The following is a 16,959-nucleotide window of genomic DNA, read 5'->3' on the forward strand; positions in this document are numbered from 1 at the left end:
GTTCTGTTCGAATCAATGTTCACTATAACAAAAACGGAATTCCAAACATTCGTCCATCCCTCGAATCCTTTCCTTGTTCCCAGATGTAGTTCCCTCCCCTAACTTGGGCTCCCGAGTGGCGCAGCGGTCTAAGGTCTAAGGCACTGCATATCTCAGTGCTAGAGGGAGACACCCCGGTTCGAATCCAGGCCGTGATTGGGAGTCCCATAGGGCGGCGCACAATTGGCCCAACGTCGACCGGGTTTGGCCGTCATTGTAAATAAGAATTTGTTCTTTACGGACTTGCCTAGTTAAATAAAAAATAAATAAAACCCTAATGGCTGAATAGTTTGTAGCACATAGTTGGCGCCTGCATGCATTGACAAACACATTTTATGGTAGTATCACTATGGATAGACATTATTCTAATGCCACCATAAGCTATGATCTCTCTCAATATTATGTAATATGCATAAATCATGACCAAATACACTTCAATTCTCTTAAATATCTTTGAAATAAATCAAATTTTTACAGAATAAAAATAAACAGCAACAGATCAGTCTGTCAGTTTAGGATTTAATAACTCAATTTATTGTGCTATGGAGACACCCCTAAACTCATATCAAACTAAATAAATTGAACCAACAGATCCAATCATCATTTACATGAAAAAAGTTGGGCAAGGAGGACTCAAAAAAGTGAATAAAATCCTGTTGGTTGTGGTCAGTACTGAGTAATAGGACAGACAACATGCAGGAATAATAGTAAAAAGTCCTGTGGAAAATGGTGTATTGGTTGATTAAATTACTTGGTATAGTGCAGATGAAGTTATACAACATAGTCGTTTTTCCAGTGCTTCTCAACACAACACATGAACAGCGAGACCTACAACAGAGACCTACACATACAAAATACATTTTGCTTTGAGAGGGAAAACATACTTGATAGGATGAATCTTTGGGTTTCTGTAGTGTTTAAGTGCTTTCCAGTGCAACTGACAAAGTAAAGAAAACTAAATAATATTTCATTTATTCCATTCCTACTGCAGCATATGAGGTGTTCTTGGTTAGGCATACAGTAATCTCAGAAGGCTGTCAAGAGAGACTAGGCATACAGACACTGGATGTACAACCCTCAGGTCTATAAGAGATGTGATCCTCAAGTAGGAATTGACAAGTAAAACCTATATACATATTCAAAAGGTCACCATGCCACTTGAGGCCAAATCCAGTAGTGTAGTACTTGTCGCCTCTACCCATAGAGCTGCATGGTACTGTTATCCTTTTCCCTGCCCCAGAGGGCTGCAACTCCTCAGGTCCAATGGAACTGGTAGCCCCTAGACAGCACCAGGCTCTCCAGGTCTCTGTCCTCAGCCCTCTCCTGCAGCCGCTGCTCCTCCAGCAGGCTGACCAGAGTGTCTCTCCTCTCCACCACCTTCATGATCTCAGTCAGCATCTGCTGCTCCTCCGCCAGCTCACTGGAGCTCTTCCTGGAGTCTGCAAAGGGCCATTGGAGAGGAGAGATTGTAAAATGGTAGAGGAGGAGAAGGAGGGATGGAGACAGACAGATGGACAAAGTAGGACATGGTCATTTAGAACACATTCTCAAAAGGTTCCACAGATAAAGGACAAGTTCCACAGATAATGGGCTGCGAATGTATTATAACTGGACCGCAAGCGCATATTACAAGTGTGTGACCCGTACCGTCTACTGACATCCTGCGTCGTAGATCTGTCTGTAGTTGACTCTGTCTGTCCTCCAGCTCGAGTTCCTGAGCACTAACAGACAAAACAACCAATTTCAAAACACACTTCACTCCATAAGATGGTCTGTGTCTGAGAATGCAGTGTGCCTCTCATCTTCTCCTACTTACAATATGACTAGCTCTTCCTCATAGCGGGCCAGTTTGTTCTTCTCCAGGACCAGCTTGAACCACATTTGGAGGAGCTCGTGCTCATCAGAGAGACCATCACCTTCGTCTGATAGAGGGAGAGAGCAAGGTCAAAATCAGCTACCCCAGATAATATAGAAGTTTGATCATCCCGTTTCTTCATTCCTCATTACGTCCAAGGTCGACTAATAAGCTCCCTGCCACAAGGTTATTCAGTAGATATGGAATGACAACAGTATCACTTGTCTCCAGGGGTGTTTTGACTGTACTATGTGGGAGGTATTTGAGGACAGCAGCTCTGATCTTGATGAACTCACAAATGTTATTTCAAACTATGTAAACTTCTGTGTTGAGTCAGTTGTGCCTACTAAAACCTGTAAAATCTTCTCTAACAATAAGCCTTGGGTATCAAAAAATCTAAAATCACTACTTAATAGGAAGAAGGCAGTTTATGCTGAGGGTGATACAGGCTTTAAGAGATGTACAACGTGAGATCAAAAGACAGATACTGGTGGACAAGGAGGCATACAAGCAAAGGGTGGAGAGGACCCTCTCCTCTGGTAACTCAAGGGTGGCCTGGCAAGGGATTAAATCCATGGCTAGTGCCCCCCACATAGGTAGAGGAAAAACCAGTGCTGACCTTGGGAGACATGAGGGCCAGAACATGGCTAATGAACTGAATGTTTTCTTCTCAAGATTTGAATCAGACAATTTTGTGTTCGGAGGTAAAACAAATGGAAGCATCATTACAAATGTCTGAGAGGGTTGTTGCTAAACATGCTGATGTTGTGAAGTTGTTCAGGGAATGTAATGCACACAAAAGCCCAGGCCCAGACAGAATAAGTGGACGTGTTAAAGCACTGTGCTGAACAATTGGCTGGTGTTTATAGACATTTTCCAATCCTCACTTGACCAGCAACAAGTGCCAGTATTGTGGAAAAACGCAATAATTATACCCATTCCGAAAGCATCTATTCCCTCTGTGCTGAATGACTACCGCCCTGTCGCCTTGACATCCTTAGTAATAAAATGCCTTGAGAAAATTGTGAAAAGTCATGTTCTCAGCGCCACCCAGAAGCTCCTCACCCATTGCAGTTTGCCTATCAGCCCAGCAGAGGAGTTGATTATGCCATTCTTACGCTCCTCAACATGGTCTAGAGACATCTAGAGGGTGCCAAATCCCATGTTTTGTTTGTTGACTTTTCTTCTGCCTTCAACACAATCCAGCCTTACATTCTTGCAGACTCATTCGGGACTTCTCCTTAGATGGGGAACTGGTCTTGTGGTTGTTGGACTTCCTGAGCCAGAGGTCACAGCGGGTCAAAGTAGGTCCCCACGTGTCAGACATGCGCACCACCAACACAGGCTCTCCTCAGGGATGTGTTTTGTCCCCACTCCTGTACATCTTGTACACTAATAGTTGTACTAGTTCCCATCCTGACAGACACCTCATTAAGTTTGCTGATGACACTGCCTTGATCAGCCTGTTGCATGATGACAAGGAACATCGTGGCCCGGTCCTAAATTACTTTGTAGAGTGTAGTGGCGATTCTCACTTGGTCCTCAATACCAACAAAACCAAAGAGATGTGCATAGACTTCAGAAAGAGTACAACACCTACCTCTGCAACATCTATCAGAGGTCAGAACATAGAGATTGTAAAGGAATACAAATATCTGGGTGTCCTCTTGGACAATAAGCTTCAGTGGAGTAAATGTACAGATCTGATCAACAAAGAGAGTCAACAGACTGTACTTTCTCAAAAAGCTGGAAACGTTTAATGTTGACTGTACTATACTTATTCTGTTTTACAAATCTTTCATTGAGAGTATTTTAACTTTTTGTATTGTTTGTTGGTTTGGCAATGCCACTGTCAGCCAGAGAAATATGCTGACAAGGATTATCACCACAGCAAGCAAGGTACTTGGAGTCAAACAGACAGGCCTGGATGAGATCTTTAAGATCTTTAAGGCCCTCCGCAAGGCTCACAAAATAATTTTAGACCCAAGCCTCCCCCTGTACCCGGACTTCGAACTACTCCCCTCTGGGCACAGGTATAGGGCACCCCTCGGCAGGAAAAAGAGAACTAGACAATAATTTGTGCCAGGTGTGATATCCCTCCTAAATAGCTCGGGCTAATGTTCCTATCGACCCAGTAAGGCCAGCAGGCTAGTCTCTTTTTATTTCTATGTTAACTGTTATGAAAGTTGCATTGTCAATTTGTTTTGTATTGTATTTAAACGCCACTTCAAATGTGTACATGACACTACAACAAAATTTCCCCATGGGGACAATAAAGTCAGTAAAGTAAAAGTAGATGGCCATCGTAATGGTCCTGTAACCCCTGGCCTGTTGCAACAGTCTCTAACATAAATACTGACTATAGACTTCATAAAACATTTTATAATAGAGCTTCAAAAAGTTAACTTTGGAAAATGTAATAACATGACAGTGTAACCTGCGGACAACAGGCTAAAGGTATTTATTTAGACTGAATAAGTACATTCTCCCTGCTAGTGAGTTATTTAAACTATGGTAAAAAGAGGGCAGTCTAATTGCCTTCGTTAGTGGGCGACTCTGGATCTAGAGCTAGCTTTGTGTTTTATGTCACATATACTAACACTGAGCTTTACACTGACTACAGCTACATTATATGAAACAGACCCATTCGTAGAGTGTGTTTGATAGAAGGACAGCTCCTAATGCTTCTGATTCATTGCTATATCTAAACTTGATGCCCTCAATCTCACACAAATTATCAATGAACCTACCAGGTACAACCCCAAATCTGTAAACACAGGCACCCTCATAGATATCATCCTGACTAAATTGCCCTCTAAATACACCTCTGCTGTCTTCAATCGGGATCTCAGCAATCACTGCCTTATCGCCTGCGTCCGTATTGGGTCTGCGGTCAAACGACCACCCCTCATCACTGTAAAACGCTCCATAAAACACTTCAGCGAGCAGGCCTTTCTAATTGACCTGGCCCGGGTATCCTGGAAGGATATTGAACTCATTCCATCAGTAGAGGATGCCTGGTAATTCATTAAAATTGCTTTCCTCACCATCTTAAAAAAGCATGCCCCATTCAAAACATTTTGAACCAGGAACAGATATAGCCCTTGGTTCACTCCAGACCTGACTGCCCTTGACCAGCACAAAAACATCCTGTGGCGTACTGCATTAGCATCGAATAGCCCACGCGATATGCAACTTTTCAGGGAAGTTAGGAACCAATATACACAGGCAGTTAGGAAAGCTAAAGCTAGATTTTTCAAACAGAAATGTGCATCCTGTAGCACGAACTCCAAAAAGTTCTGGGGCACTGTAAAGTCCATGAAGAATAAGAGCACCTCCTCCCAGCTGCCCACTGCACTGAGGCTAGGAAACACTGTCACCACCGATAAATCCACGATAATTGAGAATTTCAATAAGCATTTTTCTATGACTGGCCATGCTTTCCACCTGGCTACCCCAGTCAACAGCCCTGCACCCCCCACAGCAACTTGCCCAAACCTCCCCCATTTCTCCTTCACCCAAATCCAGATAGCTGATGTTCTGAAATAGCCGCAGAATCTGGACCCCTACAAATCAGCTGGGCTAGACAATCTGGACCCTCTCTAAAATTAACCGCCGCAATTGTTGCAACCCCTATTACTAGCCGCGGTCATCCGCGGTCATCCCCCTCTTCAAAGGGGGAGACACTCGAGACCAAAACTGTTACAGACCTACATCCATCCTGCCCTGCCTTTCTAAAGTCTTTGAAAGCCAAGTTAACAAACAGATCACCGACCATTTCGAATCCCACCGTACCTTCTCCGCTATGCAATCTGGTTTCCGAGCTGGTCATGGGTGCACCTCAGCCACACTCAAGGTCCTAAACGATATCATAACCGCCATCGATAAAAGACAATACTGTGCAGCCATATTCATCCACCTTGCGAAGGCTTTCGACTCTGTCAATCACCGCATTCTTATCGGCAGACTCAACAGCCTTGGTTTCTCAAATGACTGCCTCGCCTGGTTCACCAACTACTTCTCAGACAGAGTTCAGTGTTTCAAATCGGAGGGCCTGTTGTCCAGACCTCTGGCAGTCTCTATGGGGGTGCCACAGGGTTCAATTCTCGGGCCGACTCTTCTCTGTATACATCAATGATGTCGCTCTTGCTGCTGGTGATTCTCTGATCCACCTCTACGCAGACGACACCATTCTGGATACTTCTGGCCCTTCTTTGGACACTGTGTAAACTAACCTCAAGACGAGCTTCAATGCCATACAGCTCTCCTTCCGTGGCCTCCAACTGCTCTTAAATGCAAGCAAAACTAAATGTATGCTCTTTAACCGATCGCTGCCCGCCCGTTCAGCATCACTACTCTGGACGGTTCTGACTTAGAATATGTGGACAATTACAAATACCTAGGTGTCTGGTTAGACTGTAAACTCTCCTTCCAGACTCACATTAAGCATCTCCAATCCAAAATTAAATCTAGAATTGGCTTCCTATTTCGCAACAAAGCATCCTTCACTCATGCTGCCAAACATATCCTCGTAAAACTGACTATCCTACCGATCCTTGACTTCGGCGATGTCATTTATAAAATAGCCTCCAACACTCTACTTAGCAAATTGGATGCAGTCTATCACAGTGCCATCCGTTTTGTCACCAAAGCCCCATATACTACCCACCACTGCGACCTTTATGCTCTCGATGGCTGGCCTTCGCTTCATATTCGTCGCCAAACCCACTGGCTCCAGGTCATCTATAAGTCTTTGCTAGGTAAAGCCCTGCCTGATCTCAGCTCACTGGTCACCATAGCAGCACCCACCCGTAGCACGCGCTCCAGCAGGTATATTTCACTGGTCACCCCCAAAGCCTATTCCTCTTTTGGCCGCCTTTCCTTCCAGTTCTCTGCTGCCAATGACTGGAACGAATTGCAAAAATCACTGAAGCTGGAGACTCATATCTCCCTCACTAACTTTAAGCATCAGCTGTCAGAGCAGCTCACAGATCACTGCACCTGTACATAGCCCATCTGTAAATTACCCATCCAACTACCTCATCCCCATGTTATTATTATTATGTTTTGCTCCTTTGCACCCCAGTATCTCTAATTTTACATTATCATCTGCACATCTATCACTCCAGTGTTTAATTGCTAAATTGTACTTACTTCGCCACTACGGCCTATTTATTGCCTTACCTCCCTAATCTTACCTCCTTTGCACACGCTGTATATAGATTTTTTCCTACTGTGTTATTGACTGTACATATGTTTATTCCATGTGTAACTGTGTCACACTGCTTTGCTTTATCTTGGCCAGGTCGCAGTTGTAAATGATCATAATCTTGATGTGATTGGCCTGACTGAAACATGGCTTAAGCCTGATGAATTTACTGTGTTAAATGAGGCCTCACCTCCTGGTTACACTAGTGACCATATCCCCCGTGCATCCCGCAAAGGCGGAGGTGTTGCTAACATTTACGATAGCAAATTTCAATTTACCAAAAAAAAAAGACATTTTCGTCTTTTGAGCTTCTAGTCATGAAATCTATGCAGCCTACTCAATCCCTTTTTATAGCTACTGTTTACAGGCCTCCTGGGCCATATACAGCGTTCTTCACTGAATTCCTATTGGACCTTGTAGTTATAGCGGATAATATTCTAATTTTTTGTGATTTTAATATTCACATGGAAAAGTCCACAGACCCACTCCAAAAGGCTTTCAGAGCCATCATCGACTCAGTGGGTTTTGTCCAACATGTCTCTGGACCTACTCACTGCCACAGTCATATTCTGGACCTAGTTTTGTCCCATGGAATAAATGTTGTAGATCTTTAATGTTTTTTCTCATAATCCTGGACTATCGGACCACCATTTTATTACGTTTGCAATCGCAACAAATAATCTGCTCAGACCCCAACCAAGGAGCATCAAAAGTCGTGCTATAAATTCTCAAGACAACACAAAGATTCCTTGATGCCCTTCCAGACTCCTTCTGCCTACCCAAGGACGTCAGAGGACAAAAATCAGTTAACCACCTAACTGAGGAACTCAATTTAACCTTGCGCAATACCCTAGATGCAGTTGCACCCCTAAAAACTAAAAACATTTGTCATAAGAAACTAGCTCCCTGGTATACAGAAAATACCCGGGCTCTGAAGCAAGCTTCCAGAAAATTGGAACGGAAATGGCGCCACACCAAACTGGAAGTCCTCCGACTAGCTTGGAAAGACAGTACCGTGCAGTATCGAAGAGCCCTCACTGCTGCTTGATCATCCTATTTTTCCAACTTAATTGAGGAAAATAAGAATAATCCAACATTTCTTTTTGATACTGTCGCAAAGCTAACTAAAAAGCAGCATTCCCTAAGTGAGGATGGCTTTCACTTCAGCAGTAATAAATTCATGAACTTCTTTGAGGAAAAGATCATGATCATTAGAAAGCAAATTACGGACTCCTCTTTAAATCTGCGTATTCCTCCAAAGCTCAGCTGTCCTGAGTCTGCACAACTCTGCCAGGACCTAGGATCAAGAGAGACACTTAAGTGTTTTAGTACTATATCTCATGACACGATGAAAATAATCATGGCCTCTAAACCTTCAAGCTGCATACCTGACCCTATTCCAACTAAACTACTTAAAGAGCTGCTTCATGTGCTTGGCCCTCCTATGTTGAACATAAAATGGCTCTCTATCCACCGGATGTGTACCATACTCACTAAAAGTGGCAGTAATAAAGCCTCTCTTGAAAAAGCCAAACCTTGACCCAGAAAATATTTTTACAAATTACAAAAAAAAAAAAAAAAAAAAAAAAAAAAAAATCGGCCTATATCGAATCTAACATTCCTCTCAAAAATTTTAGAAAAATCTGTTGCGCAGCAACTCACTGCCTTCCTGAAGACAAACAATGTATACGAAATGCTTCAGTCTGGTTTTAGACCCCATCATAGCACTGCGACTGCACTTGTGAAGGTGGTAAATTACCTTTTAATGGCATCAGACCGAGGCTCTGCATCTGTCCTCGTGCTCCTAGACCTTAGTGCTGCCTTTGATACCATCGATCACCACATTTTTTTGGAGAGATTGGAAACCCAAATTGGTCTACACGGACAAGTTCTGGCCTGGTTTAGATCTTATGTCAGAAAGATATCAGTTTGTCTTTGTGAATGGTTTGTCCTCTGACAAATCAACTGTACATTTCGGTGTTCCTCAAGGTTCCGTTTTAGGACCACTATTGTTTTCACTATATATTTTACCTCTTGGGGATGTCATTCGAAAACATAATGTTAACTTTCACTGCTATGCGGATGACACACAGCTGTACATTTCAATGAAACATGGTGAAGCCCCAAAATTGCCCTCGCTAGAAGCCTGTGTTTCAGACATAAGGAAGTGGATGGCTGAAAACTTTCTACTTTTAAACTCGGACAAAAACAGAGATGCTTGTTCTAGGTCCCAAGAAACAAAGAGATTTTCTGTTGAATCTGACAATTAATCTTGATGTTGTAAAGTCGTCTCAAATAAAACTGAAGGACCTCGGCGTTACTCTGGACCCTGATCTCTCTTTTGACGATCATATCAAGACTGTTTCAAGGACAGCTTTTTTCCATCTACGTAACATTGTAAAAATCTGAAACTTTCTGTCCACAAATGATGCAGAATAATAAAAGCATGGATTAATTTCTTCTAGGTTAGACTACTGCAATGCTCTACTTTCCGGCTACCCGGATAAAGCACTAAATAAACTTCAGTTAGTGCTAAATACGGCTGCTAGAATCCTGACTAGAACCAAAAAATTTGATCATATTACTCCAGTGCTAGCCTCCCTACACTGGCTTCCTGTTAAGGCAAGGGCTGATTTCAAGGTTTTACTGTTAACCTACAAAGCGTTACATGGGCCTGCTCCTACCTATCTTTCCGAGTTGGTCCTGCCGTACATACCTACACGTACGCTACGGTCACAAGACGCAGGCCTCCTAATTGTCCCTAGAATTTCTAAGCAAACAGCTGGAGGCAGGGCTTTCTCCTATAGATCTCCATTTCTATGGAATGGTCTGCCTACCCATGTGAGAGACGCAGACTCGGTCTCAACCTTTAAGTCTTTATTGAAGACTTATCTCTTCAGTAGGTCCTATGATTGAGTGTAGTCTGGCCCAGGATGTGAGAAGGTGAACGGAAAGGCTCTGGAGCAACGAACCGCCCTTGCTGTCTCTGCCTGGCCGGTTCCCCTCTCTCCACTGGGATTCTCTGCCTCTAACCCTATTACAGGGGCTGAGTCACTGGCTTACTGGTGCTCTTTCATGCCGTCCCTAGGAGGGGTGCGTCACTTGAGTGGGTTGAGTCACTGACGTGATCTTCCTGTCTGGGTTGGCGCCCCCCCTTGGGTTGTGCCGTGGCGGAGATCTTTGTGGGCTATACTCGGCCTTGTCTCAGGATGGTAAGTTGGTGGTTGAAGATATCCCTCTAGTGGTGTGGGGGCTGTGCCTTGGCAAAGTGGGTGGGGTTATATCCTTCCTGTTTGGCCCTGTCCGGGGGTATCATCGGATGGGGCCACAGTGTTTCCTGACCCCTCCTGTCTCAGCCTCCAGTATTTATGCTGCATTAGTTTATGTGTCGGGGGGCTAGGGTCAGTTTGTTATATCTGGAGTACTTCTCTTTTATCCGGTGTCCTGTGTGAATTTAAGTATGCTCTCTCTAATTCTCTCTTTCTCTCGGAGGACCTGAGCCCTAGGACGATGCCTCAGGACGACCTGACATGATGACTCCTTGCTGTCCCCAGTCCACCTGGCCGTGCTGCTGCTCCAGTTTCAACTGTTCTGCCTGCGGCTATGGAACCCTGACCTGTTCACCGGACGTGCTTACCTGTTCCAGACCTGCTGTTTCAACTCTCTAGAGACCGCAGGAGCGGTAGAGATACTCTTAATGATCGGCTATGAAAAGCCAACTGACATTTACTCCTGAGGTGCTGACTTGCTGCACCCTCGACAACTACTGTGATTATTATTATTTGACCATGCTGGTCATTTATGAACATTTGAACATCTTGGCCATGTTCTGTTATAATCTCCACGCGGCACAGCCAGAAGAGGACTGGCCAACCCTCATAGCCTGGTTTCTTCCTAGGTTTTGGCCTTTCTAGAGAGTTTTTCCTAGCCACCGTGCTTCTACACCTGCATTGCTTGCTGTTTGGGGTTTTAGGCTGGGTTTCTGTACAGCACTTTGAGATATCAGCTGATGTACGAAGGGCTATAGAAATAAATTTGATTTGAACGTTTTCTCAACTGGCCTACCTGGTTAAATAAAGTTTAAAAAATATATATATATTTTTTTATGAACCATTCTGCTCGGTCTTCGTTGTCAGACAGTTGAGAGAAAACAGGAGGAAACGTTTTCTCTCCCATTGCCATATACTGTACAGCACTGTGACCCTGGCCTTCAAATACCACTGCAAACATCCATAAATTGAATAAAGACAAATAAAGGGAGACTGACATTAAAAAAAATCTAAACTTTTTCATACTTAGAATCTTGCCAATCACATACACTCAGGTCATTGTCTGACACATACTCTCTTGCTATCCAGTTGGAGTCTGTGAATAATATCAATGAACAAAGAGCCTATTGAGCTATGAGACCTTCGGCCTCTGCCTTAATTCAATTATCCAAACAAAGCCATGTAAACAGGCACAATGGTTGCCACTGCTGCCGCTGCCCTTCAGGCCCGCATCACAAGAGACACTCTCCCTGTAGTTTTTGAATCAGAATTTGCAAGGCCATTCACTGTACTCAATGGTACTTAGACCACAGACACTCAGTCTCTGAGGAGGCTTTTAACATTGAGCCTAACTATAGGACAAAACACGAGTTCAAAATGGTCTTTACACAGGAGATGTGCTTTCCATTTAACAATAGAAGGACACAAACTTGGATGAAACAACTGCATTACTCAGGGCTAAGTTTGTGTGCTTTTTATGCGCTGTAATTTAATGTTATTATAATAAAAGTAACAGCTAATTATGGTTAAACTCTCAATCATTCTTTATCTGGAGAGTGCAGAAGCAACAAACACATTTCTAATTTACAATTCTGGCAAAACACAATTTACCTTTGAGGAATATGATTACCAGTATGAAAAGATTACTTTTTAAAAGACTAGCAGGAATGACCATTTTTCATTATAAAGTAGCTGTCTTTAATGACTAACTTGTATATCACCATGTGCAAGGCTAATGAAACATGGGAAAGATTTTCCCCCTCCTTCCTCTCTTCACAAGGCCAATTGCCACCACAGTGATTTCTAAACAATTTCAACTTAAAATTGTTATTTTGGTTGAATGCAAATGACTATAATTTAGTAGTTTTTATTATGCATTTTCCTAGCAAAGGCATCAGAGTAGTTCTGACTGTAGACTTGGCCTACTCTAGATAAGGAAATTGAAATAATTATTAGAAAAGCATTGCCACTTGCAAACCTCACAGAAACAGGAAAACTATTCCTGAACATAGGTCATTCTGAATCCAGTGTTTTCATGTCTCAACTATATGTTCTTGGCTGACGTCAAACTAAGACAGTTCCATTACAAACAGTGCCTTTCTCCACTCTCTGTGCATAGCTCAGTTTTCATGTGCCATGTCTTTGTGTGTTACCTTCAGAGATGAGGCCACTCTGATGCAAGGACATAACACTCACTTACTGAACATTCTGATTTTAACCCCTCCATTTCTTTGTCTTAATTTCATAAAATGTTCTGGCCCCAAGTCATAGAGCTACGTCAACCGAATGGATACACTTGTGTATTTACATCACTCATACGCGGTGCAGCTGTTGGAATCAATCCACACAGCATGAGATGACAAACGTGCATTCTGTTGGGACAGTGTGGCTCACCTGGGGCTTCGCCCCGAAGGACCTTCTCAATGGTCACCCCTCTCTCCTCCAGGTCTCTCTGCTTCTCCCCCACTTCCTCCAGCTGCCTCTGGATGATCTTCACACAATAAATACCAGGTCAGATTCAACCAAGGCAGCCTCACAATGGCTCAACACACAATATTTATATCCCATTCATCACCCAACAAATCAAATACATTTGTGGAAGAGATCATTAGTGAGTCAAATGTTTGAGAGAAACCTTATAAACTGGGTGGTTTGAGCCCTGAATTCTGATTGGCTTACAGCTGTGGGGCACTGTAAACCACGGGTATGACAAAACATGTATTTTTACTGCTCTAATTCAAATCAAAACTTTGTCACATGTGCCGAATACAACCAGTGTAGACCTTACTGTGAAATGCTTATTATACAGAGTTAAGAAAATATTTACCAAATAAACTAAAGTAAAAAAAATAACAAGTAACACAATAAAATGGCTACATACAGGGGGTACCGGTACCGAGTCAGTGTGCGGGGGTACAGGTTAGTTGAGGTAATTTGTACATGTAGGTAGGGGTGAAGTGACTATGCATAGATAATAAACAGCGAGTAGCAGCAGTGTACAAAACAAATGGAGTAGGGGTCAATGTAAAAAGTCCAGTGGCCATTTGATTAGTTGTTCAACAGTCTTATGGCTTGGGGTTAGAAGCTGTTAAGGAGCCTTTTGGTCCTAGACTTGGCGCTCTGATACCGCTCGCCATGCGGTAGTAGAGAGAACAGTCTGACTTGGGTGACTGGAGTCTGACAATTTTATGGGCTTTCCTCTGACACCGCCTATTATATAGGTCCTGGATGTCAGGAAGCTTGGCCCCAGTGATGTACTCGGCTGTATGCACTACCCTCTGCAGTGCCTTACGGTCCGATGCCGGGCAGTTGCCATACCAGGCAGTGATGCAACTGGTCAGGATGCTGTCGATGGTGCAGCTGTAGAACTTGAGGATCTGGGGACCCATGCCAAATCTTTTCAGTCTCCTGAAGGAGAAAAGGTTTTGTCGTGCCCTCTTCACGACTGTCGTGGTGTGTTTGGATCATGATAGTTCGTTGGTGATGTGGACACCAAGGAACTTGAAACTCTTCGACCCGCTCCACTACAGCCCTGTCGATGTTAATGGGGCTTGTTCGGCCCGCCTTTTCCTGTAGTCCACGATCAGCTCCTTTGTCTCACATTGAGGAAGAGGTTGTTGTCCTGGTACCACACCGTTCGTAACCACTTTATAATAGCAATAAGGCACCTCGGGGGTTTGTGGTATATGGCCAATATACTGTACCTCAGCTAAGAGCTGTATCCAGGCATTCCGCGTTGCGTCGTGCTTAAGAACAGCCCTTAGCCGTGGTATATTGGCCCTATACCACACCCCCTCAGGCCTTATTGCTTAAATATAAAACATGTAAATGAATGGCGAATGAAAACCGAAGGCCTCTGTGTGGTAGTGCTGTTCTGTTGTCCATGTGCTCTACAGTACCTGGGCTCTGTGGAGCCTCTTCAGCTGCTCTCTCTTGGCCTGTTGAATCACAGTCTTCTCCCGTCTCCTCCTCTGTCTCTCCGAGCTCCCATGGAACTAAACACAGACCGACAAGACAGTGTCACACAACTGTTACCTCACAGCAGAGTTAAACCCCTGTGATCGTAGTCCCAACTATTATGGGTCTGGGCATATCAATCTGATACAGTATCTTATCAGTCATGCGATTGACCTGCACTTGATCCTGACGGAAGTAGCAGAGATGGTTCGAAAGTGTCAGTGGTAGTAATTCTGTTACGTAAACAAGGCAGTTCCTAACAGAGAGCTGCAAAATGGGGCTCAAAATAAGAGGGTGGTATGTGTGTGGTGTGCTGTGAAGCCATGGCCAAGACCTATTACAACACCAGAGTGGGATTTCCTCCCCGTATGTAAGGTGATATGAGCAGGTCATGATGTGCTTCTTCAGCCTTCCCAGTAAAGCCTCTCTAATGGAGTATGGATTATCTGTTCTCGGGTCCTGACCCGTCTCTTCATGTCTCTTCTGTATCCTCCGCCTTGAGGAGAGCTGCTTTTAAATCACTGATCTGACTTGACATGGATTGCTGCTTTCACCTGTCATTTATTTTTTATTTATTATGTTTAGTTCGTTCTATCGGTTCTGTTGCTAGAGACGCGACCCAGTCGTTCAGTCTTTTTGTTCTGTATCTATGGACGCGACCCAAACGTTCGTTCTAAATGTTCCATTGCCAAACTGGCTGGCAACATTCTTATCCCTTGCTTGCTAGCCAGCCAACTACGGCTAACTTAGTCACATCAAAGAATGCAGCCATAATAACAGCAAAGTAGCTGCATTTGCATAAGGTGTTTTCTAGAGACATTTATTTGGATACATCCATAACAATGAAGTAATGAGGCGCGATTTCGCCTTGCATAGAAAATGTGCTCTTCCGTCAGTACATTGTTGTTCAGAGGAACTAGCCAACAACACAGCTAACACAATCACTTCAAACTGAAACTGGACTGCAAATTAGCTGCACTTTGTTTCGTTTGACCTTTTTTCAATTAATATTTCTTTGTATATATCCATAAAAACGATGCCAGCTGATTCATGATTTCGACTGGCTGAGAAACGCTGTTGCAAATATCGGAGAGACAGACGGCAAGGTTTATACAAATCTCCGCTGTTGAAAACTAAATGTTAATCAAAAATAAATTAAAGATCATGTCTAAATGCTTTTAATAGTGGAGATCAAGTTTATAAATTGCCTGGCTGGGCTGATGAGACAGTGGATTGCGCATTCAGATGGAACAGAGTAAATAGGCATTTTAACGTCATAAATTTAGCCGGTGGTAACTTGTGGAATAGACACTGGCTGGAATGCGGTTTTAACCAATAAGCATTCAGGATTAGACCCATCCATTGTCAGTGATTATTTCAGAGGAAGGTAGGAAGGAATGATGCATGTAAGAGTTTTGGAACAGGGCCCTTACCTTCTGTTTGGCTGGGATGTGCTCATCGTCACTTGAGGAGTCGGACTCATCTTTCTGCTGTTTGCTGGAGGCTGTGTATTGATGAGGGAACATGAGGACATTAGTCTGAAGCAGCGGTCTTAAACTGTAGAAAGTAGTTGTACACGCACTTCAACTATGTTATTTACATTAAACACTAAGTATAGGCTACTATTGTAATCTTCTCATTTATAGCATGTACTGTATTAATAGCATTGTAGCATTTATTAGCTCCATGTGAAATTCAACGATGACAAGGGAGTAGAAGCATATAACATCATTCTCATCACATCCTCCCTTGAGTCCTGACCCCTGACCTTTGTTCCTGATGTTGGACAGGATGGTCCTGATGTCCTTCTCCTGACCCCCCACTCCCTCCGGTCCCCCCCTCTTCTTCAGCCTCAGGGAGGAGAAAAAGTTGAGCTTCCTGGGCGGGAGTGAAGCCATGTCGTCTGTGGTGAAGGATCCTACAGACTTGTTGCTGCCTAGGGAGACCTGTTCCAGTAGCGTGGGCAGGTCTGTGGGTCTGTGACCCATGGAGGCCTTGAGTGGATGTGGGGACGGCTGGCTCTTCTGCCCCTCTTCCACTGGTTGGGCCTCCTGGCTTTGGGCGGTATCCCCAAACAGGGAGCTAAAGCTGAAGGCTCCATCAGACAGAGGCCTAGGCTTGGTTGGACTGTTGTTTTTCCTCCTGGTGACAACCGTGTTGGAGTCTGTTGTTGTCCTTGATACTCCAAAAGACCTCCTGAAAGCATTGGCCCACACCTGGAATGCGGACGGAACTGGCTGGGGCTGAGCTGGCTGGGGCTGAGCTGGGACTGGTTCTGCCTCTACCCGAGGCAATAGGTCCTTCGGGGGGATCTGGTCCCCAGGTTTGGGATGTGTGGAAGGATCTCCTCCTCCAGTGCTTCGGGCCTCTTCTGGAGTAGCCAGGTTCCAGTCCAGGAGTTTCTCTTTCTCAGACAGGGACAGGGTCAGCCTTTTCTTACGGCCGACTGCTTCCTCCAGCTGTGGCACATTTGTGACAGGGCATTCTTCTTTACCCATCGATGAACTCTGATTCTGAGAATCTGCAGGTGGTTTAGGACCATCATGGGAGACCTGCTGAACAAATACAAAGTCCTGTTTTATTGCTCAGTTGCAATATGTGAAATGTTTATATACCACAGGAAATTGTTA

At 44.0% G+C, this 16,959-nt stretch overlaps 1 protein-coding gene across 1 annotated transcript in view; it reads right to left on the reverse strand.

Annotated features, from left to right (window-relative positions):
- Positions 1 to 698: 698 nt before the first annotated feature.
- mical2b (microtubule associated monooxygenase, calponin and LIM domain containing 2b) overlaps positions 699 to 16,959 on the reverse strand; it is a 79,031-nt gene continuing 62,770 nt past the window's right edge. Inside the window, exons 23-29 of the mRNA XM_039016910.1 lie at positions 16,098 to 16,881; positions 15,763 to 15,833; positions 14,272 to 14,367; positions 12,767 to 12,863; positions 1,856 to 1,961; positions 1,687 to 1,760; positions 699 to 1,478 (exon numbers count right to left, since the gene is read on the reverse strand). Coding sequence (XP_038872838.1) covers positions 1,294 to 1,478; positions 1,687 to 1,760; positions 1,856 to 1,961; positions 12,767 to 12,863; positions 14,272 to 14,367; positions 15,763 to 15,833; positions 16,098 to 16,881 — 1,413 coding nt within the window. The 3' untranslated portion in view covers positions 699 to 1,293. The remainder of the gene's footprint in view (positions 1,479 to 1,686; positions 1,761 to 1,855; positions 1,962 to 12,766; positions 12,864 to 14,271; positions 14,368 to 15,762; positions 15,834 to 16,097; positions 16,882 to 16,959) is intronic.

The sequence above is a fragment of the Salvelinus namaycush genome, chromosome 21 (assembly GCF_016432855.1).
Source record: "Salvelinus namaycush isolate Seneca chromosome 21, SaNama_1.0, whole genome shotgun sequence".
NCBI classification, from domain to species: Eukaryota; Metazoa; Chordata; class Actinopteri; order Salmoniformes; family Salmonidae; genus Salvelinus; species Salvelinus namaycush.